The sequence below is a fragment of the Oncorhynchus mykiss genome, chromosome 12, assembly GCF_057628025.1.
Source record: "Oncorhynchus mykiss isolate SJ-2025 chromosome 12, ASM5762802v1, whole genome shotgun sequence".
Taxonomy (NCBI): domain Eukaryota; kingdom Metazoa; phylum Chordata; class Actinopteri; order Salmoniformes; family Salmonidae; genus Oncorhynchus; species Oncorhynchus mykiss.
Window position 1 is genome coordinate 16,100,882 of NC_143033.1, and position 26,783 is coordinate 16,127,664.

Genomic DNA, 26,783 nt, shown 5'->3' on the forward strand with positions numbered 1-26,783 from the left:
TTACATCCATAGGAGTGTTGAAGCTCATTTGGCAGCCCTTACAGAGTGGTCCATCAACTTTTAAAAAATATTGGATTTCAAATTGAACATGTATAGCTATTGCACTATACAAAATTATCTGTACGTTGTGTCACAGTAAAAGCTCCTCTGGGTGTAAACTCTGTGGATTTGGAAACTAGAAGTGCTCCTGAATAGAATGGATCCCCCTTTTCTGTGTATGTACAATATGAAAAACGATTGGATTAAAGTGAACAAATAAATCACAATATGCATGATTCTTTGAATAAGTGTACATTTTCCATAATTTTTCGACTTAATTATTCCTTTACAAAGTAAACAGGACGGGACTCTTATTCCGAAGGATTCCAAAAATCCATGAACCGGAAGTACTTATTTATTCTTGCCTGCTTCACAGCGGTAAATTTGACAACAAGCTCTAGCTAGCTACGTGTATTTCAGGAAGATATTTTGTCCCGTTAATCTGCAAACAATGACTAAATTACAATATCTGAATGTATTTCTAACTGAGCGTTTGATGCAAGCTGCCGAGGATATACTTGGAGTGGTCGGAAACACGATATCCGAGTACCAGGAAGAAATAACCCGGACAAAGAGAGAGAATCAATACCTGAAACGACACTTGATCACACCGGGTATGTAGCCATCAAGACTACTGTACTCTTCTAATTTACACGTATTATCTAGACACGTATTGCATTGTATTCTACAGTATTTGACTCTGTAGGGCAGAGACACGGCGAATACCTAATGTAGCAGGCGTAAAGAGACGCCTGGGCGGAGGTTTGTTTTTTAGGGGAAACGGCCGTTAGGTTAAATACTTGAACCGGAAACAACCGATTGTATCTACTCGCGGAGAGTCCTCAATCCCAAACCACCCCACCAACGCGTTCAGAGGGCCCTCGGTGGCGAGGGGATCAATAAACCCATAAAGTTGGGGACACACTGATGACTTAAGTGCAATACATGTTCCACTTTTAAATAATAAATACGAGCATTCAAATTAATAACCCCCACACAGTCGTTTTACAATATTTTACTTTTATTTTAAAAGGGAGTCCCATAACTCTCGGAAACCCTTCTCCATTATCTAGGGTTCCCATGTGTTACATTCCACCACCGTTGGCTCCACGTGAACTACAATTCCGAAGCTGTGTTTTATTTTTTAGAAACTCCAATCATCGCTTTCAAACCAGTTTTCTAAACACATGCTGATATTCCCCTTATCTTTCATATAAGCGATACATAATATTTCAATTAAAGAAAGTCTCAGTTTTGCACAGATGCATAACCTGTGTGCTTCCAGTTGACTAACCACACTACATCCCCTGTTATGCTTACACACAGGTGTTTGTGTAATGCTAGATAGCTATTTATCACAGGTTGCCACCTATGTCTTATAATTAGGTACGCCTCTCCATTATTTTGTGTGAACTTGCACTACATGCCACGACAACTGCCATTGAGTGTACTTGAAACAGTACAAAGCCAATTAGCATTACGTCACTACATGCCGTACATTAGCTAGCTAGTACACACACGCTAGGCCTGCTCTACGCACTCAATGAACAGTTTTTTGTTTTTTTTTGCGAACAGTGTTTGATTGAGTTATATTATTAGACTAAGTTATGACTATCCAATCTACTCATCACAGGAATAGTAGGCTATTTTACATAAATCTGACAGCCTGTGCCCAAGGAAGCGAAGGTAACCTGCCTAAATGATTACCGCCCCGTAGCACTAACGCCGGTAGCCATGAAGGCTGAAAAGCTGGTCATGGCTCAGAACAACAACAACCTCCCGGATACCGTAGACCCACTCCAATTTGCATACAGCCCCAACAGATCCACAGATGATGCAATCTCAATCGCACTCCACACTGCTCTTTCCCACCTGGACAAAAGGAACACCTATGTGAGAATGCTGTTCATTGACTATAGCTCAGCGTTCAACACCATAGTGCCCAATAAGCTCATCACTAAGCTAAGGACCCTGGGACTAAACGCCTCCCTCTGCAACTGGATCCTGGACTTCCTGATGGGCCTCCCCCAGGTGGTAAGGTTAGGCAACAACACGTATGCAACGTTGATCCTCAATACTGGGGCTCCTCAAGGGTGTGTACTTAGTCCCCTCCTGTACTCGCTGTTCACCCATGACTGCGAGGCCAAATACGACTCCAACACCCTCATTAAGTTTGCTGATGACACAACAGTGGTAGGCCTGATCACCGACAACGATGAGACAGCCTATTGGAAGGAGGTCAGAGAACTGGCAGAGTGGTGCCAGAACAACAACCTCTCCCTTAATGTGAGCAAGACAAAGGAGCTGATTGTGGACTACAGGAAAAAGCGGGCTGAACAGGCCCCCATTAACATCGACGGGGCTGTAGTGGGTTGAGCGTTTCAAGTTCCTTGGTGTCCACATCACCAATGAACTATCATGGTCCAAACACACCAAGACCGTTCACTACAGAACACTACAAAACCTGTTCCCCCCTCAGGAGACTGAAAAGATTTGGCATGGGTCCCCAGATCCTCAGTTATACAGCTGCATCATCGAGAGCATCCTGACCGGTTGCATCACCGCCTGGTATGGCAACTGCTCGGCATCTGACCATAAGGCACTACAGACGGTAGTGCGTACAGCCCAGTACATCACCGGGGTCAAGCTTCCTGCCATCCAGGACCTATATAATAGGTGGTGTCAGAGGAAGGTCCATAAAATTGTCAGACTCCAGTCGCCCAAGTCATAGACTGTTGTCTCTGCTACCGCATGGCAAGCGGTGTCAGAGCGCCAAGTCTAGGACCAAAAGGCTCCTTAACAGCTTCTACCCCTAAGCCATAAGACTGCTGAACAATTCATCAAATGGCCACCGGATTATTTACATTGACCACCATTTGTTTTGTACACTGCTGCTACTCACTGTTTATTATCTATGCATAGTCACTTCACCCCTACCTACATGGACAAATTACCTCAGCTAACCTGTACCCTCGCACACTGACTCGGTACCGGTACCCCCTGTATATGGCTGTGTTATTGTGTTACTTTTTATTATTTTTTACTTTTGTTCATTTGGTAAATATTCTCAACTCTTCTTGAACTGCACTGTTGATTAATGGCTTGCAAGTAAGCATTTCACAGTAAGGTCTATACTTGTTGTATTTGGCGCATGTGACAGTTTGATTTGAAATGTGATGACACATCGAATGCTTTATTATAACGGTGCATTTTTATGGTGAAAGTTAGCTTCCTTGGCTCGGTTGAAGTGGTTATCGAAGTACAGTGGGGCAAAAAAGTATTTTGTCAGCCACCAATTGTGCAAGTTCTCCCACTTAAAAAGATGAGAGTCCTGTAATTTTCATCATAGGTACACTTCAACTATGACAGACAAAATGAGAAAAAAAAATCCAGAAAATCACATTGTAGGATTTTTAATGAATTTATTTGCAAATTATGATGGAAAAGAAGTAGTTGGTCAATAACAAAAGTTTATCTCAATACTTTGTTATATACCCTTTGTTGGCAATGACAGAGGTCAAATGTTTTCTGTAAGTCTTCACAAGGTTTTCACACACTGTTGCTGGTATTTTGGCCCATTCCTCCATGTAGATCTCCTCTAGAGCAGTGATGTTTTGGGGCTGTTGCTGGGCAACACAGACTTTCAACTCCCTCCAAAGATTTTCTATGGGGTTGAGATCTGGAGACTGGCTAGGCCACTCCAGGACCTTGAAATGCGTCTTACGAAGCCACTCCTTCGTTGCCCGGGCGGTGTGTTTGGGATCATTGTCATGCTGAAAGACCCAGCCACGTTTCATCTTCAATGCCCTTGCTGATGGAAGGAGGTTTTCACTTAATCTCACGATACATGGCCCCATTAATTATTTCCTTTACACGGATCAGTCGTCCTGGTCCCTTTGCAGAAAAACAGCCCCAAAGCATGATGTTTCCACCCCCATGCTTCACAGTAGGTATGGTGTTCTTTGGATGCAACTCAGCATTCTTTGTCCTCCAAACACAAGTTGAGTTTTTACCAAAAAGTTCTATTTTGGTTTCATCTGACCATATGACATTCTCCCAATCTTCTTCTGGATCATCCAAATGCTCTCTAGCAAACTTCAGACGGGCCTGGACATGTACTGGCTTAAGCAGGGGGACACGTCTGGCACTGCAGGATTTGAGTCCCTGGCGGCGTAGTGCGTTACTGATGGTAGGCTTTGTTACTTTGGTCCCAGCTCTCTGCAGGTCATTCACTAGGTCCCTCCGTGTGGTTCTGGGATTTTTGCTCACCGTTCTTGTGATCATTTTGACCCCACGGGGTGAGATCTTGCGTGGAGCCCCAGATCGAGGGAGATTATCAGTGGTCTTGTATGTCTTCCATTTCCTAATAATTGCTCCCACAGTTGATTTCTTCAAACCAAGCTGCTTACCTATTGCAGATTCAGTCTTCCCAGCCTGGTGCAGGTCTACAATTTTGTTTCTGGTGTTCTTTGACAGCTCTTTGGTCTTGGCCATAGTGGAGTTTGGAGTGTGACTGTTTGAGGTTGTGGACAGGTGTCTTTTATACTGATAACAAGTTCAAACAGGTGCCATTAATACAGGTAATGAGTGGAGGACAGAGGAGCCTCTTAAAGAAGTTGTTACAGGTCTGAGAGCCAGAAATATTGCTTGTTTGTAGGTGACCAAATACTTATTTTCCACCATAATTTCCAAATAAATTCATTAAAAATCCTACAATTTTCTGGAGGAAAAAAAATTCTCATTTTGTCTGTCATAGTTGAAGTGTACCTATGATGAAAATTACAGGCCTCTCATCTTTTTAAGTGGGAGAACTTGCACAATTGGTGGCTGACTAAATACTTTTCTGCCCCACTATATCTAATTAGCCCCTACACCAGCCATAATTTCCACTCCCTCTGCTTTGGGAGATGTGTGCATATGAAAGTGGCACAGGTGACTGTGCAAATAGAGGACTGGGGAAAGGGTGATATTCAATTCAGCCAGAGACATAGCGATTACATTTAACAGAACAAGCTAGCTAACACAATGTTGGTCTTGTCAATCAAGTGTCAATAGCTGTCATTGCTTTCATTGATGTCATTTATTGTCTTCTTTACACCAGCTCCTCAGCCCATTGTCTCTTGGGTCTCAGAGCAGCAAACTCCCCCTGAGCAACAGCACTGTGAGCAGGAGTGGAGCCCAAGTCTGGGGCAGAGGGACCCAGAGCCCACACAGATTAAAGAGGAACAGGGTGAACTCAGGACCCATCAGGAGGAAGAGCAGATTCAAGGGCCGGAGGCTGATACCAAAGAAGACTCCATAATCATTCCTCCCTGTGTGAAAAGTGACTGTGATCAGGAGCCACCTCAGCCCACACATCTTCCCCAAACTGTGGAGAACAGAGAGAAGTACTCTCTACTGACCAACACAACTGGACAGATCAAAACAGAACCTGGTGGAGAGGGCTATGGAGTATCACTATCAGAACCAACCAGTGACTCCCCTCAGTCTCAGCCCCTCTCTGCAGTAAATCCAGACTGTTCTAGAACACAGAGTGAGAACACTGAAAGTGTTCCTGATGTTTCGAGAGATCCAGAAAGAAGACCAGAGGACACACAGACACACTCATGTACTCAGTGTGGTGCTGTGTTCTGTGAGCTATCCCAACTGGAGGCACACATGCTATCCCACACAGAACCACACAGTGGTGACACTAGTCACAGGCAAATCCTCTGCACAGTCTGTTGGAAGTCATTCACCTCTACCAGTTACCTCAAGGTCCACATGTGTTCTCACTCTAAGGATAAGCCCTTCCACTGTGGCGTGTGTGGCAAGAGTTTCAGCTACTCAGGCAGGTTAAAGGAGCACCAACGCATTCACACAGGAGAGAGACCATACCGCTGCCACGTGTGTGGTAAACGCTTCAACCAGTCAGTCCATCTGAAGACCCACCTGAGGGTCCACACGGGGGAGAAGCCCTACTCCTGTCCTGTCTGCGGGAAAGGATTCAGTCAGTCCAGCCATATCAAGGGACACCTCAGAACTCACACTGAGGGAGGTAGAAGAAAAATGCCTTGGAGTGGAAAGAGCCCATGAGAGGTTAGACAGTCTTCTATTCTCAAAGTAGCCAGTGTTTGGAAAGAGAATGACACATTCCTTCTCTTCAATGCTACTAATTCTACATATTATTGTGACATTAGAGGACTATAGCATGTGTGATGTTTTGCAGACTGAGGCACTTCATGTCTGCATTGATTCGTGAGTTGCTTAATAACATGCTATGAAAATACTTGTGCCTCATGTATCACTAGGTTACACTAACTATGTTAAGAGAGAAATATAATGTTCATTTTGGTTAGATTTGTTTCCTGAAGTGCTCAGTGGGATAATGGTTACAGCCTTTTTTTAAATCAATGTTGTAAAACCATGTTTGAACACTAGATGGGATACTTGAGTTCTCTCACCCAGGAACACAGAGGTCAGTCTTCGTATGACAGGAAGTCCATTAGACCAATATTATCCCTGTTTTTATTTTACACGCCCTAGAGTCCATTTCATTGAAACTGACCGAGAAAGGTTTTCTACTGTACACAAGTTTACCTCTGTATACAAGTTTACCTCAAGTTCTTTCATTATGTCAATTTATCATTCGTTAGAGTAGGCTAAACTTGTCTAGTATGTGAATCGATGTACAGTGTTTATTTTTATGGTAGGTCTAGCTAGGAGCTACTTCTGAGCTGACTAACTGTTAGAGGTTGCCCTCTAGGGGGGAAATAAAGACGAGATCTGAAAAATAAAGTTGGATCAAATCAGGGAACACTGCCCCCTCTCATTGAAGCCACGACGTTCAAGGCCGACTGCAGCACTGCTGGCATTGTTTGCCGAATACAGGATCCCCCGATTATAGGGAATGGGAAAATGGCAATTTTCATGTAAATAAATACAAATTAGAAGACATTCATGGAACTAATAATTGCTTCTATTACACCAGATGTATGTCATTGAACCGATTTTTAAAAATAATAATAAAATAAAATTAATTAATAATAATAATTAAAATTCCACACAGAAGAAGTTAAGGGTAACTTAGTAGCTAATGGCAGCCTGCAGTACCCCGGTCGGCATTTAACTTGAGATACTCTGAGGGGCAGCAATGAGCTGGGACACGAGAGGTATCCAGCTGCGACATCGTCCTTCAGGGTCTCTGCTGCCACCTAGCTATATGTCATCTCAGTGCAGTGCATCTCTCTGGAAAAGTGGGTGTTTCAAAAGGAGTGGGCGTTTTTCAAAAGCAACCATATAATTAGAAATGGGGGTCTCGAAAGGTGCCACTCAACGTCATTTGGGTTATCGGACGTTAGTCACTGTCTGCAGAAGACAGTAAGGAATTCCAGTTATGCAAGAAGGCTATTCACTCACTGTGAGCTGTTTTTGAACGTTACCTACCAGTAGCCATGTATGTAACGTTAAGTTCGTAAATGCTAGGTAACGTTAGCTACCTTGTAAAGTAAAAAAACTCATTCATTTTACCATGTATTTTTTATTCTATCTTTGATAAATAATAATAATTGAAATATCAAGTCATGGCAGTTTGTGTTTTTGAAATCCCCACTTTTCCTGAGAGATGCACTGTCCCACTCCTTTTCAATGGCGTTGCTGGATATTGGTGGGAACTAGGAGATGCTGTCATACACGTCGATCCAGAGCATCTCAAACATGCTCAAGGGGTGTCTGAGTATGCAGGCCATGGAAGAACTGAGACATTTTCAGCTTCCAGGAATTGTGTACAGATCCTTGTGACATGGGTCCGTGCATTATCATGCTGAAACATAAGGTGATGGCAGTGGATGAATGGCACGAAAATGGGCCTCAGGATCTTGCCATGGTATCTGTGCATTCAAATTGCCATTGATAAAATGCAATTGTGTTTGTTGTCTGTAGCCTTCCCATACCATAACCACCATGGGGTACCACCGTTGACATCAACAAACTGCTTGCCCACATGATGCCATACACGCTGTCTGTCATCTGCCTGGTACAGTTGAAACCGGGATTAATCTGTGAAGAGCACACCTGCATGCCAGTGGCCATCGAAAGAGAGACGGTTACCATGCCAAACTGCAGTCAGGTCAAGACCCTGGTGAGGACAACGAGCACGCAGATGAGCTTGCCTGAGACTGTTTCTGACCGTTTGTGCATACATTAATTGATTGCACAAACCCACAGTTTCATCAGCTGTCCGAGTGGCCGGTCTGACACAGGTAAAGAAGCTGGATGTAGAGGTCCTGGGCTGGTGTGGTTACACGTGATCTGTGGTTGTGAGGCCAGTTGGACATACTGTTAAGTTTGAAATTAAATGTTTGCTAATATGGCTGTTAATGGGGCAATTGATGGCTGCAACCACCAGACTAGTAATAGTAGTTTAAAATATAATACTACTTTTTAAAAAACAGTGGTGCACATTTATAAATGTATCGTTCTATTTATTATCAATTCAGGCAATTTATCATATGGATTTTTGTTCATATAGCCGAGCGCGACCTATACACGACGCCAACTTTACCATATTATCCTGGAGGCATACTTACACTCCCAGTCTCACTGTACATTCCCTTAATTTGCGTGAATGATCTATGAACTTTAAACTAAGTAAAAATCGAATACAAAATAATTTGTTTAGCATTGGTCTTCCATTCTAAACAAAATGGTTGCTACGCAGGCTGGTTAATGTTCTTCCTGGTAGCTAGCCAAATTCAACTAGGGGTGTGTTCATAAATTCAATCTGGAGTGCAAGAGTGCACTTTTGGTATTGAGAGAACACCTCACTCTGACCATTTTACTTGCCCTTGCAGAGCTGGTCAGGCTGTTTTTATGTTATCCAGAGCATTGGTGACTAACTGTGCTCCTGGCAACCATTTAATTAAGCTTTTTTGCTGATGTTTACCGACACCTCCCATATTCAAGGGGTGTTGAGAGTTCATAAATTCATCAGTTATTCTGCAATCTGGCACACTCAGATGTGAGTGCTCTGAAATCAGAGTAGATAGACAGAGTGAATTTACGGACGCACCCTAACTCAGTCACGTCAATCATTGAACCTGGAATGACAGTATAGTAGCTGCATTTTCATTTGTTTGATCTTTTTTTCTATTGGCATTTATTTGGATATTTCTATGATAATGTTAGAAAGGTGATTTAGATTGGCTCAAAAAATTGTCTTGTCTGGGCACCGTTCACAGAGATTTAAATTCAGAAGTTGGCCAGGCAGACAGTGAGGCTTATAAATGGACCCCTGATGTACCAAACTAAATGCTGGGCTAGAAGCAAGTTGAAATAATGTGTGGGTTGAGAGAAATATACAAGATATGATTCAGACAGGAACATGGTATTCTTATGGCGGCGCAGTGATCATTTTCAGATGGAAATCTGAAAATTGCTTGTTAGCAAGCAATTGCATAGGTGTGTCTGTGACGGACAATACAGCACAGCTTGGAACACTGCTCGTCCAATCAGCATCCAGGATACAAACAACCAGTTTAATAATTAAGCAATAAGGCCAGAGGAGGTGTGCCATATGGCCAATATAACACAGCTAAGGGCTGTTCTTATGTACAATGAAATGCGGAGTGCCTGGATTACAGCCCTTAGCTGTGGCATATTGGCAATATAACACAAACTCCTAAGGTGCCTTACTGCTATTTTATACCATGGAATTATTGAATACTCGTTTCTGATTGGCTTGAAGGGCATTCTAGTGTGCATTATTTTGCTATAACGCAAGGACCTGTATATCAGCAAGGTAGAATTCAATGGCTAAACAAGCAAGTATGTTTCTTTGGTTACCAAGGCAACTACTGTAGCTATCTATACTGAACAAAAATATATAAATGCAACATGCAACAATTTCAAAGATTTTACTGAATTACACTTCATAGAAGGAAATCAGTCAATTGAAAAAAATTCATTAGGCCCTAATTTATGGATTTCACATGACTGGGCAGGGCATAGCCATAGGAGGGCATAGGCCCACCCACTGGGAAGCCAGGCTCAGGCAGGCTTAGTTTTTCCCACAAAAGGGCTTTATTAAAGATAGAAATACTTCTCAGCACACCCCTCCTCAGACAATCCCACAGGGGAAGAAGCCCGGATGTCGGCTGTGGAGGTCCTGGGCTGAAGTGGTTACATGTGATCCGCGGTTGTGAGGCCAGTTGGATGTACTGCCAAATTCTCTGAAGCGATGTTGGAAGCGGCTTATGGTAAAGAAATGAACATTAAATTCTCTGGCAAAAGCTCTGGTGGATATTCCTGTAGTCAGCATGTCAATTGCACACTCCCTCAACTTGAGACATCTGTGGCAATGTGTTGTGTGACAAAACTGCACATTTTAGAGTGGCCTTTTATTGTCCCCAGCACAAGATGCACCTGTGTAATGTCCATGCTAATTTAATCAGCTTTTTGATATGCCACACCTACCTGTCTGGTGGATAAACTGTCCACTTTAATAAATGGAACACTAGTCACTGGGGCTCCCGAGTGGTGCTGCTGTCTAAGGCACTGCATCTCAGTGCTAGAGGTGTCACTACAGACCCTGGTTCGATTCCAGGCTGTATCACAACCGGCTGTGATTGGGAGTCCCAGAGGGCGGTGCACAATTGGCCTAGCATCGTCCGGGTTATGGTTTGGTCGGGGTAGGCCATCATTGTAAATAAGAATTTGTTCTTAACTGACTTGCCTAGTTAAACATTTTTTAGAATAATAATGTTTACATATCTTGCATTACTCAACTCGTATGTATATACTGTATCCTATACTATTCTACTGGGAGCCCCAGTGACTAGTGTTCCATTTATTAAAGTGGACAGTTTATCCAGTTTATCCCATTGCTCGTATTTATATATTCTTAATTCCATTCCTTTACTTAGATTTGTGTGTGTATAGGGTGTATGTTATGAAATTGTTAGATATTACTGCACTGTCGGGGCAATAACATATGCTAAACAAGTGTGTGTGACCAATAAGATTTGATTTGAAAGAGATACCTAGTCAGTTGTATAACTGAATGCATTCAACTGAAATGTGTCTTCCGCATTTGACTGAATCAGAGAGGTACTGTGGGGCTGCCTTAATCGACATCCATGTCTTCGGTGCCCTGGGAATAGTGGGTTAACTGCCATGCTCAGGGACAGAACGACAGAATTATCTTGTAAAATGAGAAATGCTAAAAATTAGAGTGAAATAAAGCTTTTTGTGCGTATGGAAAAATTCTGGGATCTTTTATTTCAGCTCATGAAACATGGGACCAATACTTTACATGTTGCGTTTATATTTTTGCAGTGGTGGAAAAAGTACTCAATTGTCATACTTGAGTAAAAGTAAAGATACCTTAATAGAAAATGACTCAAGTCACCCAGTAAAATACTACTTGAGTAAAAGTCTTAAAGTATTTGGTTTTAAATATACTTAAGTATCAAAATTAAATGTTATTGCTAAAAATGTACTTTAGTATCAAAAGTAAAAGTATAAATAATACATTCGTTATTAAGCAAAACATACGGCACCATTTTTGGATAGCCAGGGGCATCTCCAACATAATATACAAATTAAGCATTTGTGTTTAGTGAGTCGGTCAGATCAGAGGCAGTAGGGATGACCAGGGATGTTCTCTTGATAAGTGTATGAATTGGACCATTTTCCTGTCTATCGAACGAGTACTTTTGGGTGTCGGGGAAAATGTATGGAGTAAGAAATATAAATAGTAATGTACAGATACCCCAAAAAACTAAAGTAGAACTTTTAAGTATTTTTACTTAAGTACTTTACACCACTGTATTTTCATTCAGTATATTAAACTTGCTACCTACTTCAGTGGATGCTGAACACATTTCTACCTGCAAATTAGTTAAATTATAGCCATGGCATAAAAAGGATAATCAACTCTGCGCTCTATGGGTTCTCTGGAAAATAATGCAACTCTGTTTCAGCCAATCAGCATTCAGGACTTGAACCACCCAGTTTATAATAAAAAAAATGTCCATTTTATAACTGAAAATGTACAATGATTTGTGTAAAACTAACACTGAAATACGAATCAGACATCTCCTGGCTTCAAAACAGAAGTCCAAACTGGCTCGAAACACCCAGTTTATAATAGACCGTATACCATGTCTATGAAAAAACATTTCATTTTACTGTCTAATTATGTTGGTAACCAGTTTATGTAAAGTCTAATCAACGAGGGGCTATGCGTTCTATAGAAAATAATGAACTACGTGGAAGGTGTGTTCCACAGAAACGCTAGTGGAGTGGAACGAACCTTCCATGTCGTTCATTAGTGTCTAGTTTGAGAAACAGATGCCTCACAAGTCCTCAACTGGCAGCTTCATTAAATAGTACCCGCAAAACACCAGTCTCAACGTCAACAGTGAAGAGGCGACTCTGGGATGCTGGCCTTCTAGGCAGAGTTCCCCTGTCCAGTGTCTGTGTGCTTTTGCCCATCTTAATCTTGTGTTTTTATTGGCCAGTCTGAGATATGGCTTTTTCTTTGCAACTCTGCCTAGAAGGCCAGCATCCCGGAGTCGCCTCTCCAGATATTCAACTAGTCTGAAGGAGGCAAGTTTTATTGCTTCTTTAATCAGAACAACAGTTTACAGCTGTGCTAACATAATTGCAAAAGGGTTTTCTAATGATCAATTAGCATTTTAAAATGATCAACTTGGATTAGCTAACACAACGTGCCATTGGAACACAGGAGTGATGGTTGCTGATAATGGGCCTCTGTACGCCTATGTAGTTATTCCATAAAACAAATTGTTCGTTTCCAGCTACAATAGTCATTTATAACATTAACAATGTCTACACTGTATTTCTGATCAATTTGATGTTATTGTAATGGACAAAAAAATGTGCTTTTCTTTCAAAAACAAGAACATTTCTAAGTGACCCCAAACTTTTGGTTTTCGGTAGTGTTTTTAAAATATTTTTTTCCAAATTGCATCTCTACACTTAAAAAAAAAAAATGTTTGTTTGTAGAATGAGCAGCGATGCTCCTCGGAGTGTGAACTCTGTGGATTTGGAAACTACAGGTGCTCCTGAGTAGAATGGAGCCTAATTTCACTGGGACAATATGTATATGTGCAACATGAAAAAAGTACTGAACATTGTGCAATAGGAATGGGCTAATTAAGAAAGGGAAAGGGGGATACCTAGTCAGTTGTACAACTGAATGCATTCAACTGAAATGTCTTTCGCGTTTAACCCAACCCCTCTGAATCAGAGAGGTGCGGGCGGGCTGCCATAATCGGCATCCACATTTTCAACAATGGGATTTAAGTGTTTTATAAAGTTGATTATTATAATGATAATCATGTTATTACTATTATTGTTATTGCTATTATTTTTAATAGTAGCATTATAAATAATGCTATTTGTATTACTGTATAGTATCTTGTAATCATGACTTCAAAAAGGTTGTTCCAATATGACATTTAAGTTGATTGGCCACTCTTTAAGGGCCACAAAATGAACAGTGATGCTCGGCTGGCTGTAAACGCTGTGGATTTGGAAACTAGAAGTGCTCCTGATTAGACTGGACCTCCCTTTATTGTGACATAATGTACAGTAACATTGTGTATGGTGCAATATGTATGTCCAATATGAATTTTGGGGGGAATTTAAGCTGATAGACCACTCTTTAAAGGGGCAATCTGCAGTTGTTACATACATTTTTGGACTTCTAAATTAATGATATGTACCCATTGATTCTTAAAGAATATAACATATAAATGCACCATGAGCTTAGTTCAACTGCCGTACCCATTTAGAACCCAAAATATAAGCACTTTATAGCCTCAACTTGGTTAGAACTATCATTTTATAGATGGCCAGTCCTTCCATCCATAGCTCTTTCTATGAATTTTACATTTCTCAAGCCCTAAATCTCAGATTTTTACTGAAACAGGGCGGGATGGCTTTATTGTTTTAACACCTGATTGACACTAAGTGTTGAGCATCAATGCTCCTCTGGTTGTAAACTCTGGATTTGGAAACTACAAGTGCTCTTGAGTAGAATGGACCCTCCTTTTTACTGTGACACAATGTACAGAAAATTATATATGGTGCAATAGGTATTTATTGTTATTCAGCTGATAGGTCACTCTTTTTAAGGGCTGCAAATTGAGCAGCAACGTGTAGCTCTGTTGGTAGAGCATGGCCCCTGCAGCGGCAGGGTGGTGGGTTTGATTCCCACGGGGGACCAGTACGAAACAAATATTCAAACGAATGCACTCACTACTGTAAGTCGCTCTGGATAAGCGTGTCTGCTAAATGATTAAAATGTAACGCTCCTCTGGCTGTAAACTCTGGATTTGGATCCTAGAAGTGCCCCTGAGTAGAATGCACCCTTTGTTGACCATTTAAGCCTTGAAATAATAATAAATCGCATTTAAATACTTGTAATTATTATTGATATGATAACTAGTATAAAATATGTAATTGTGCATATTTTCTATCTTCGTCCTAATTATTCGTTTACAAAGCATACAGGTCGGAACTCATATTCTGAAAGATTGTTTTTAAACTCGTGACCCGGAAGTACTTAGTTATTCTTGCCTTCACAGTGGTCTAGTTATCTACGTGTATTTCAGAAATATATTTTGCCCCATATAATAGTCCAATGATGACTAAATTACAATATCTGAATGTGTATCTAACTGAGCGTTTGATGCAAGCTGCGGAGGAGATACTTGGAGTGGTCGGAGACACGATCTCCGAGTACCAGGAAGAAATAGCTCGGGCGAAGAGAGAGAACCAATACCTGAAACGACACTTGATCACATCGGTCCTACCTGGTATGTAGACTACTGCACTTCCCATTTACACGAATGATCTAGATAACTAGAAACGTGTTATATTGTATTTTACTCAGTAGGGCAGAGAGAGACCGTGAAACCCTAACCAAATGTAGCAGCCTGAGCGGAGTCCCCAAATTCGAATTTTCCGGAGAAATCGGAAGTTAGGTTGAAAATACTGTATTCTTGGCAACCGGAAACATTAGCTGCCCTTCAACCCGGCGGAGAGCGTTGACTCCCACACCACCCCTCGTTCCTACCAACTCGTTCGGAGGACTCTCCGTTGTCACGTGTTGCTGACACAGTTTAGAGGTTGACTTCCAGAAAGTGGCTCGGGGATCGATAAACTCATTAACTTCGGGACACTTCGTGACTTGAATGATGCAATTCATGTAACACTTTTAAATAATAAAAGAACATGCGTTTCAAATTAACGAGATTATACTTTATTTATTTTAAAAGGGAGGCCCATTGAGACCAAGGTCTCCCTTGCAGGGGTGCCTGGGCATCTTACAATTACAAAACAAAATCACACAGGAAATACACCAGAAAATGGAAATACAAAGAGAATACCCCAAAATATATAAACCTCAGTAACAGTTCAACATTACATTTGGGAGGTATTTCATCATTTACATGTGTCAAATGTACGTCACATAATTAGTCACACCTCTCCATTCTTTTTTTGTGAAATTGCAATCAGATCTATCTGCGGACTGCAGTAACTACACACCGTGCCCACTGCCATTGAGGGTACTTGTAACAGTACGAAGTTCATTAGCATTACTTCACTACATACCACGCCCTCAACCATTACTCTAGCTACGCTATATATGCAAAAGAATGTGGACACACATTCAAATTAGTGGATTCTGCTATTTCAGCCACACCCGTTGCTGACAGGTTTATAAAATCGAGCACACAGCCATACAATCTCCGTAGACAGACATTGGCAGTAGAATGGACTTACTGAAGAGATCAGTGTGGAAGAACTTGACTGGCCTGCACAAAACCCTGACCTCAACCCCATTGAACACCTTTGGGATGAATTGGAACACCGAATGCGAGCCAGGCCTAATAGCCAAACATCAGTGCCCGAAACTAACTAATGCTCTTGTGGCTGAATGGAAGCAAGTCCACGCAGCAATGTTCCAACATCTAGTGGAGGGCCTTCCCAGAAGAGTGGAGGCTGTTATAGCAGCAAAGGTGGGACCAAGTCCATATTAATGCCCATGATTTTGGAATGAGATGTTCGACAAGCAGGTTCCACATACTTTTGGTCAAATAGTGTAGCTGGTACACACTAGCTAGCTAGTTGGTAGACACTAGCTAGTGGGCATAGGAGGCGTGTCCATTAGGCTAAAGAAGCCCCAATTTGAATTACATTTTTAAAATGATATAGCCTAATTAGCCTAAAATCATTCAAAATAGGCTACTACACCAGGAAGCATGTTTTGGCCGCAGACGTTCATTAGCTTCTGTAAAAAAAAAAAATCTGTGGATTGTTTTAAATCACATTGCCGACGTTTGGAAGGACCCCCAATTCAGGCATCGTGGGCGGCAAATACCAAATAGATGATTGTTGAGTTGCAACTGTCAGTAAAAATGATAAATGTCCAGCTAGGCATATCACACAATATTTCAAAATACAATCGCGGGAAAACAGTTTGGAAAGCAAATGGCTATTGCAGTAAAGAGAAGACAATGAAAAGACTCTAATCTGTCTTTTAGTCATAAAAATTCAACTTAATTGAGCGAACAGTATAGCCTACCTTATTGGCACCAACGGAGAGCATCGGCAACATCCCCGGTGAGTTTGCAAATTCACTCTTTATCATTGTTGCTTTAGTGCCACTTCATATTGTATTTTCTGACAATAATATCCTCCTCCAGGTTAGATGGGTGTCATATTGTATTTGGGTCTCCCTATTATTCATCTGTTTGTATCCAGTCATATTAAGTGTAGAAGAATGGCATGAAATGTCTTTATGAAAAGGAAACATTTTTCCTGTGCAAAGAAATAAGAAACATATCTGATATAGCCTGGGGGGTGGCGTGATATGGGATTCAGCCAGAGACATAGATATTCCATTCCCAGAACAAGCTAGCTAACTCAATGGTGGTCTTGTCAATCAAGCGTCAACAGCTGTCATTACTTTCATTGACGTCAAGTATTGTCTTCCTTCCCCCAGCTCCTCAGCCCATTGTCTCTTGGGTCTCAGAGCAGCAAACTCCCCCTGAGCAACAGCGCTGTGAGCAGGAGTGGAGCTCCAGTCTGGGGCAGGAGGACACAGAGCCCACACAGATTAAAGAGGAACAGGGTGAACTCAGGGCCCGCCAGGAGGTAGAGCAGATTCAAGGGCCGGATGCTGATACCAAAGAAGACTCCATAATCATTCCTCCCTGTGTGAAAAGTGACTGTGATCAGGAGCCATCTCAGCCCACACATCTTCCCCAAACTGTGGAGAACAGAGAGAAGTACTCTCTACTGACCAACACAACTGGACAGATCAAAACAGAACCTGATGGAGAGGGCTATGGAGTATCACTATCAGAACCAACCAGTGACTCCCCTCAGTCTCAGCCCCTCTTTGCAGTAAATCCAGACTGTTCTAGAACACAGAGTGAGAACACTGAAAGTGTACCTGATGTTCAGAGAGATCCAGAAAGGAGACCAGAGGAGGACACACAGACACACTCATGTACTCAGTGTGGTGCCGTGTTCTGTGAGCTATCCCAACTGAAGGCACACATGCTATCCCACACAGAACCACACAGTGGTGACACTAGTCACAGGCAAATCCTCTGCACAGTCTGTTGGAAGTCATTCACCTCTACCAGTTACCTCAAGGTCCACATGTGTTCTCACAATAAGGAGAAGCCCTTCCACTGTGGTGTGTGTGGCAAGAGTTTCAGCTACTCGGGCAGGTTCAGGGAGCATCAACGCATCCACACGGGAGAGAGACCGTACCGCTGCCACGTGTGTGGTAAACGCTTCAACCGGTCTACCCATCTGAAGACCCACCTCAGGGTCCACACGGGGGAGAAACCCTACTCCTGTCCTGTCTGTGGAAAAGGGTTCAGTCAGTCCAGCCAAATCAAAGGACACCTCAGAACTCACACCCGAGGGAGGTAGGAGAAATATGCCTTGGAGTGGAAAGACCCCATGAGGGGATAGACGGAGCTTTCTGTTCTCACAGTGCCCAGCTTTTAGGAAGAGAAAGGGAAAGACATTACTTCTCTTCAATGCTACTAATTCTACGTACACTACATGGCAAAATATGTGGACACCCCTTCAAATTAGTGGATTTGGCTATTTCAGCCAATCCCGTTGCTGACAGGTGTATAAAGTGTACTTTTAGTTGACTTTCAAAGTGACACCATCATAAGATGCCACCTTTCCAGCAAAGTCAGTTTGTCACATTTTTAGAGCTGCCCCAGTCAACTGTAAGTGCAGTTATTGTGAAATGGAAAAGTATAGGAGCAACAATGGCTCAGCTGCGACGCGGTAGGCCATACAAACTCACAGAACGGGACCGTTGAGTGCTGAAGCGCGTAGTGCGTAAAAACGCTTGTCCTTGGTTGCAACACTCACTACCAAGTTCCAAACTCTGGATGCAACGTCAGCACAAGAACTGTTCTTCGAGAGCTTCTTCATGAAATGGGTTTCCATGGCCGAGCAGCCGCACACAAGCCCAAGATCACCATGCGCAAAGCCAAGAGTGGGCTGGACTGGTGTGAAGCTCGCCGCCATTGGACTCTGGAGCAGTGGGATCGCGTTCTCTAGCATAATGAATCACGCTTCACCATCTGGCAGTCCAACAGACGAATCTGAGTTTGGTGGATGCCAGGAGAACGCTACCTGCCCGAATGCATAGTGCGAACTGTAAAGTTTGGTGGATGATTAATAATGGTTTGGGGCTGTGGAAAGCCTCCCCAGCAGAGTGGAGTCTGTTATAGCAGCAAAGGGGGACCAACTCCATCTTAATGCCTAAGATTTTCGAAATAGATGTTCGACTAGCAGGTGTCCCCATACTTTTGACAATGTAGTGTATTATTGTAACACTAGAGGACTATAGAATGTATGATGTTTTGCAGACTAACTGAGGCACCTCATGTCTGCATTGAGTTAAGAGAGCTGCTCTAATACAATGCTATGAAAATACTTGAATGCATCTCCTCATGTATCTGCTGGTTGGTCTCCTTGCAAACAAACTTTCTCTGTCAAATTGATTAAGCATTTGTGGGAACATTTACTTCTGAATGTCTGAGAAAAAAACACATCAGGTCAATGTTAGCTGGAGTGACTAGTAGGACGATTGTTACAAACAGCCCATCCTCACCAATGTTGTTATAAAACCATGTTTGAACACTAGATGGCATATACTTTAATTATTTCTCCTTCACAAAAGTGTTACAGTTTTCAATGCCCTCACAGGTTGCCAAGCAACAGCCTGAAACCCAGAAACAGAGCTATTGGTAAGTTTATGCATACATTCAGAATCTATGATGACTCTATAGCAACAACAAAAAACTTGGGTCAATGGGTCTCCCAATGGGTCTCCTTTTTTGTGTGAATTTGGTGTGGTTACTAGGGTACCATGCAATAATAGAGCACACCCCAATACTGTTCATTCTGGCTCGATATACCCTCAAATGTATACATGTATGACCTTTGACACATATCAAATGGCCTTAGTTTGAGAAGATTATTACTTGATAATTCAAAATGACATCTCATACCCTCAATCCTGTTGGCCCAACGAACCGCATAACGTTCATAACATTTAGTTGTGTTACAGCCTGACTTTGAAATGGATTAAATCAGGTTTTTTCTTACACATCTACACACAATACCCCATAATGACAAATTGAAAACATGTTTTTAGACATTTTTGCAAATGTATTGAAAATGAAATACAGATCAAATTTACATAAGTATTCACACCCCTGAGTCAATACTTTGTAGAAGCACCTTTTGGCAGCGATAACAGCTGTGAGTCTCTAAGAGCTTTCCACACCTGGATTGTGCAGCAATTGGTTGTTGATAGTAAAGTAGATGTAGCCCTTTCCTGCATTCAGTGACCAAAATAGCTCTCTTTGGTCTCATGGCTACAATCTTATTAATATTTTGCATAATTGAATAATTAATAAAGATTTTTATTTTTATTTTACAACGAAAATCCTGTGTTTCTATGTCAAACAGTTTTGTCATTTCAGTCTTCTGTGATGTCTAATGCATAATGCATCTCAATTCTATGTCTGACTTGGTACAGGTGTCTTCTTTTTTTAAAACACATAACCATGTGTAGTGAGGTGTATACTCTTGTTTCAAAGTATATTTGTTTCAGACTACCAATAACCACTCTGTGACCCTGATTTAGCCCACTGCAGTGAAACTTCAGTGTAGATTTGGCCTTGTGATTTAGGTTATTGTCCTGCTGAAAGAATAATTCATCTCCCAGTGTCTGGTGGAAAGCAGACTGAACCAGGTTTTCCTCTAGGATTTTGCCTGTGCTTAGCTCCATACTGTCTATTTTTTATCCCGAAAAACTCCCCAGTCCTTAACAATTAAAAGCATACCCTTAACATGATCCAGCCACCAGTATGCTAGAAGATATGGAGAGTGGTATTGGATTTGCCAACATATTACTGATTACAACACTTTGTATTCAGGACAAAAAGTGAATTGCTTTGACACATTTTTTTTTGCAGTATTACTTTAGTGCCTTGTTGCAAACAGGATGCATGTTTGGAATATGTTTTATCCTGCACAGACTTTCTTGCTTTCACTCTGTCAATTAGGTTAGTATTGTGGAGTAACTACAATGTTGTTGATCCATCCTCAGTTCTCATATCACAGCCATTAAACTATGTAACTGTTTTAAAGTCACCATTGGCCTCATGGTGAAATCCCTGAGCAGTTTTCTTCCTCTCCATCAACTGAGCTAGGAAGGACGCCTGTATCTGGGTGGGTGTTTAAAAAAATATATATATATATTTTACCCAAACTGACTTGCCTAGTTAAATAAAGAACAAATTCTTATTTTCAATGACGGCCTCGGAACAATGGGTTAACTGCCTTGTTCAGGGGCAGAACGACAGATTTTTACCTTGTCAGCTCGGGGATTCAATCTTGCAACCTTTCGGTTACTAGTCCAACGCTCTAACCACTAGTAGTGTATTGATACACCATCCAAAGTGTAATTAATAACTTCAGCATGCTCAAAGGGATATTCAATGCCTCCTCTTCTTTTTTTACCCATCTAACAGGTGCCCTTCTTTAAAAGGCATTGGAAAGCCTCCCTGGTCTTTGTGGTTGTATCTGTGTTTGTGTGGTACAGAGAGGAGGTAGTCGTTCAAAAGTCATGTTAAACACTATTATTGCAAACTGAATGAGTCCATGCAACTTATGTGACTTGTTAAGCACATTTTACTCATTAACTTATTTAAGCTGGTCATAACAAAGGGGTTGAATACTTGACTCAAAACATTTCAGCTTTTCATTTGTAATTATATATTTTTTTAAATGTTCAAAAACATAATTCCACTTTCACATTTTGGGATATTGTGTGTAGGCCAGTGACCAAAAATATAAATGTAATCAATTTTAAATTCAGGCTGTAACACAACAAAATGTGGAAAAATTCAAGGGATGTGATTACTTTCTGAAGGCACTGTATTTAATTGCCTGCACATTGTGTTGCAGTAAAGGGGGGCCCATTCCACTCAGGAGCACTTTTACTTTCAAAATCAACAGAGTTTTCAACCCAAGGAGCATCACTGCTCATTCTGTGGACCTTAAAGAGTGACCTATCAGAGTTAGAAATCTGTCTGTCAAACATTTTACAATATAAGTTTACTTTTATTCATCTATCTGTATATTTCTTCATCTATCTGTATATTTCAAGACGGGGAATAGGGAGGTGCAGTGAGATACCCAATGGGTTGAACAATATTTTTTTCAGCACTTATATTGAAGACGCTATTACTTAAATATTGGAAGTCAAATGATACACACATGTTAAGAGAATGGAAGAATCAAATGCTTTATTTAAATATTGGAGAAAAAAATCTGGCTACAGACAAACAACACAATTTGAAGTCATATGGGGCTGAGTCTTACAAGCATTAGAAACAAAGTTGGGTGCGGATACGGTGGGAACATGTGGGTCCGAGCAAGTGTGATGTCATTTGTTTGTGGAAATGTATTTATATCAATGTTAAGTTGTCTATTTAGTCTATGTACTGTATGTTTTTGCTTGCCCCCCCCCCCCCCCCCCATATAAACTCAGCAAAAAAAGAAACGGCCTCACTGTCAACTGCATTTATTTTCAGCAATCTTAACATGTGTAAATATTTGTGTTTGTATTTGTACCCCCTAGGAGAGGGGGTGACATTGATAATTTATCGTTAAAACGAGAGGCTGCCTGGATCTTTAACTTAAAGACCCCTGCTCCCTTCGGTCTCAACGTAGACTTTGATCTGAAGCCATTATTGTGACTTTGCCATTGTAATTGTTTGTAAGCTTTTGTAGTCAAATGAATTTATGATCGTATGCTATCCATTTGTTGTTTGTATGCTGTTCTTTTTATTCCATTTTAATATTTGATAATTAACCAATGATATTAGGCCACTCTTGGCCATGATTACAGACACCTGTGTCTTTTGACACTACATAAATGAGTCATCCCGCAGTGTTTGTGATTATACCCTGATGAAGACAGCTTGGCTGTCAACTTGGTAATTACATTTTTGCATCTGAGCTCCTAGAGTGTGCGGCTCTCTTTAATTTTCAAGTTTTCTTCTCCGCTAGCCAGCACCTCGCCTAAATAGGTGTGCGTTTCTTTTTCTTCTAAATATTTGTATAACATAAGATTCAACAACAGACAAACTGAACAAGTTCCACAGACTTGTGACTAACAGAAATGGAATATCTGGGAGTCAAAATCTAAAGTAACAGTCAGTATCTGGTGTGGCTACCAGCTGCATTAAGTACTGCAGTGCATCGCCTCCTCATGGACTGCACCAGATTTTCCAGTTATTGCTGTGAGATGTTACCCCATTCTTCCACCATGGCACCTGCAAGTTCCTGGACATTTCTGAGGGGAATGGCCTAGCCCTCACCCTCTGATCCAACAGGTCCCAGACGTGCTCAATGGGATTGAGGGTCATGTTAGGATGAGCCTGAAGGAAGGGTACCACATGATGGAGGAGGATGTCTTCCCTGTAACGCACAGAGTTGAGATTGCCTGCAATGACAACAAGCTCAGTCCGATGATGCTGTGACACACCGCCCCAGACCATGGCGGGCTCTACACCTCCAAATCGGTCCCGCTCCAGAGTACAAACCTCTGTGTAACGCTCATTCCTTCGACGATAAACGCGAATCCGACCATCACCCCAGGTGAGACAACTGCGACTCGTCAGTGAAAGCCCTTTTTGCCAGTTCTGTCTGGTCCAGTGATGGTGAGTTTGTGCCTATAGGTGACGTCGGTGATGTCTGGTGAGGACCTGCCTACAAGCCCTCAATCCAGCCTCTCTCAGCCTATTGAGCACAGTCTGAGCACTGATGGAGGGATTGTGCGTTCCTGGTGTAACTCGGGCAGTTGTTGTTGCCATCCTGTATCTGTCCCGCAGGTGTGATGTTCGGATGTACCGATCCTGTGTAGGTGTTGTTACACGTGGTCTGGCACTGCGAGGATGATCAGCTGTCTGTCCTGTCTCCCTGTAGCGTTGTCTTAGGCGTCTCACAGTACGGACATTGCAATTTATTGCCCTGGCCACATCTGCAGTCCTCATGACTCCTTGCAGCAGGCCCAAGGCACGCTCATCCAGATGAGCATGTACCCTAGGCAGAGTCAGGGTCAGTAGAAAGGCCTCTTTAGTGTCCTAAGTTTTCATAACTGTGACCTTAATTGCCTACCATCTGTAAGCTGTTAGTGTCTTAACGAACGTTCCACAGGTTCATGTTCATGAATTGTTTATGGTTCTTTTTGTCCATTTTAAAATAACAAAATTGATCAGAAATACAGTGTAGACGTTGCAGCTATAATAGTAATTTACAACATTAACAAACGGCTGATTTTGAAATGGAATATAGGCGTACAGAGGCCCATTATCAGCAACCATCACTCCTATGTTCCAATGGCACGTTGTGTTAGCTAATCCAAGTTTATCATTTTAAAAGGATAATTGATCATTAGAAAAACCTTTTGCAATTATGTTAGCACAGCTGAAAACTGTTGTGCTTATTAAAGAAGCAATAAAACTGGCCTTCAGACTAGTTGAGTATCTGGAACATCAGCATTTGTGGGTTTGCTTACAGGCTCAAAATGCCCAGAAACAAAGGACTTTCTTCTGAAACACGTCAGTCTATTCTTGTTCTGAAAAATGAAGGCTATTCCATGTGAGAAATTGCCAAGAAACTGAAGATCTCGCACAACGCTGTGTACTACTCCCTTCACAGAACAGCGCAAACTGGCTCTAACCAGAGTAGAAAGAGTAGTAGGAGGCCCCGGTGTACACCTGAGCAAGAGGACAAGTACATTAGTGTCTAGTTTGAGAAACAGACACCTCACAAGTCCTCAACTGGCAGCTTCATTAAATAGTTCATTAAATGGCCTTCTAGCCAGAGTTACAAAGAAAAAGCCATATCTCAGACTGGCCAATAAAAAGAAAAGATTAAGATGGGCAAAAACACAGACACTGGGCAGAGGAAGATTGGAAAAAAGTGTTATGGACAGAAGAATCTAAGTTTGAGGTGTTCGGATCACAAAGAAGAACATTCATGAGATGCAGAAAAAATGAAAAGATGCTGAAGGAGTGCTTGACGCCATCTGTCGAGCATGGTGGAGGCAATGTGATTGTCTGGTGCTGGTAGAGTGGGATACTTGTACAGGCTAAAAGGGATCTTGAAGGAAAGCTATCACTCCATTTTGCAACGGCATGCCATACCCTATGGACGGCGCTTAATTGCAGCCAATTTCCTCCTACAACAGGACAATGACCCAAAGCACAGCACCAAACTATGCAATAACTATTTAGGGAAGAAGCAGTCAGCTGGTATTCTGTCTATAATGGAGAGGCCAGCACAGTCACCGCTGTTGTGGGAGCAGTTTGACTGTATGGCACGTAAGAAGTGCCCATCAAGCCAATCCAACTTGTGGGAGGTGCTTCAGGAAGCATGGGGTGAAATCTCTTCAGATTACCTCAACAAATTGACAACTAAAATGTGAAAGGTCTGCAAAGCTGTTATTGCTGCAAATGGATGATTCTTTGACAAAAAGGAAATAATTACTATTTCAATTAAAAATTATCTATAACCTTGTCAATGTCTTGACTATATATTTCCTATTCATTTTGCAACTAATTTCATGGAAAACAAGGACATTTCTAAGTGACCCCCAAACTTTTGAACGGTAGTGTATATAAAGTACCAGTCAAAAGTTTGGACACCTACTCATTCCAGGGTTTTTCATTTTTTACTATTTTATACATTGTAGATCAATGGTGACTATATCAAACAATATTAAATAACACATGGAGTCATGTAGTAACCGAAAAAGTGTAAAATAATTCTAAATATATTTTATATTTGAGATTCTTCAAAGTATCCACCCTTTGCTTGATGACAGCTTTGCACACTCTTGGCATTCTCTCAACCTGCTTCATGAGGTTGTCATGGTAGTCGTGCCTTGTTAATTTGTGGAATGTATTTTTATCTTAATGCGTTTGAGCAAATCAGTTGTGTTGTGACAAGGTCGGGTGGCATACAGAAGATAGCCCTATTTGGTAAAATACCAAATCCATATTATGGCAAGAACAGCTCAAATAAGCAAAAAGAACGACAGTCCATCATTACTTTAAGACATGAAGGTCAATCAATCTTGAAAATGTCAAGAACTTTGAAAGTTTCTTCAAGTACAGTCGCAAAAACAGTCAAGCTCTATGATGAAACTGGCACTTATGAGAACCACCGCAGGAAAGGAAGACCCAGAGTTACCTCTGCTGCAGAGGATAAGTTCATTAGAGTTACCAGCCTCAGAAATTGCAATCCAAATAAATGCTTCACAGAGTTCAAGTAACTGACATCTACAACATCAACTGTTCAGAGGAGACTACGTGAATCAGGCCTTCATGGTTGAATTGCTGCAAAGAAAACACTGATAAAGGACACCAATAAGAAGAGACTTGCTTTGGCCAAGAAACACGTGCAATGGACATTAGACCGGTGGAAGTCTGTCCTTTGGTCTGATGAGTCCAAATTTGTGATTTTTGGTTCCAACTGCCGTGTCTTTGTGAGACGCAGAGTAGGTGAATGAACGGATTATCTCCACGTGTGGTTCCCACCATGAAGCATGGAGGAGGAGGTGTGGGGGTGCTTTGCTGGTGACACTACAGTATCTGTATTTATTTTGAATTCAAGGCACACTTAACCAGCGTGGCTACCACAGCATTCTGCAGCGATACGCCATCCCATCTGGTTTGCGCTTAGTGGGACATTTTTTTTTCAAAAGGACAATAACCCAACACACCTCCAGGCTGTGTACGGGCTATTTAACCAAGGAGAAGAGTTATGGAGTGCTGCATCAGATGACCTGGCCTCCACAATCACCGACCTCAACACAATTGAGATAGTTTGGGATGAGTTGGACCGCAGAGTGAAGGAAAAGCAGCCAACAAGTGCTAAGCATACAGTGCCTTGCGAAAGTATTCGGCCCCCTTGAACTTTGCGACCTTTTGCCACATTTCAGGCTTCAAACATAAAGATATAAAACTGTATTTTTTTGTGAAGAATCAACAACAAGTGGGACACAATCATGAAGTGGAACGACATTTATTGGATATTTCAAACTTTTTTAATAAATCAAAAACTGAAAAATTGGGCGTGCAAAATTATTCAGCCCTCTTAAGTTA

The 26,783-nt window shown here is 41.6% G+C and overlaps 2 protein-coding genes across 3 annotated transcripts; both read left to right on the forward strand.

Annotated features, from left to right (window-relative positions):
* The first annotated feature begins 377 nt into the window (after positions 1 to 377).
* Positions 378 to 9,898, forward strand: LOC110537031 (uncharacterized). 2 transcript variants are annotated; one of them, XM_090191786.1, is made up of 3 exons: positions 403 to 653; positions 5,141 to 6,117; positions 7,960 to 9,898. In XM_090191786.1, exons 1-2 carry the CDS (start codon positions 491 to 493, stop codon positions 6,112 to 6,114), a joined length of 1,137 nt encoding a protein of 378 aa, XP_090047912.1. In that variant the 5' UTR covers positions 403 to 490; the 3' UTR covers positions 6,115 to 6,117; positions 7,960 to 9,898. The 2 variants fall into 2 exon arrangements, with proteins under 2 accessions (XP_021478421.2, XP_090047912.1); XM_021622746.3 differs by lacking the exon at positions 7,960 to 9,898 and having other exon boundaries at positions 378 to 653; positions 5,141 to 6,835.
* Positions 9,899 to 14,588: 4,690 nt separating this feature from the next.
* On the forward strand, positions 14,589 to 22,175 carry LOC149979085 (uncharacterized). The gene is made up of 2 exons (XM_090191785.1): positions 14,589 to 14,864; positions 17,057 to 22,175. Exons 1-2 carry the CDS (start codon positions 14,690 to 14,692, stop codon positions 17,998 to 18,000), a joined length of 1,119 nt encoding a protein of 372 aa, XP_090047911.1. The 5' UTR covers positions 14,589 to 14,689; the 3' UTR covers positions 18,001 to 22,175.
* Positions 22,176 to 26,783: the final 4,608 nt, after the last annotated feature.

What these genes read in the sequence shown, in the direction of transcription:
- LOC110537031 (XM_021622746.3), top strand. Translation starts at nt 491, where the DNA reads ATGACTAAATTACAATATCTGAATGTATTTCTAACTGAGCGTTTGATG. An exon ending in ACGACACTTGATCACACCGG is followed by an intron (nt 654 to 5,140) that starts GTATGTAGCCAT and finishes TCTTTACACCAG; the next exon opens with CTCCTCAGCCCATTGTCTCT.
- LOC149979085 (XM_090191785.1), top strand. Translation starts at nt 14,690, where the DNA reads ATGATGACTAAATTACAATATCTGAATGTGTATCTAACTGAGCGTTTG. An exon ending in GATCACATCGGTCCTACCTG is followed by an intron (nt 14,865 to 17,056) that starts GTATGTAGACTA and finishes TCCTTCCCCCAG; the next exon opens with CTCCTCAGCCCATTGTCTCT.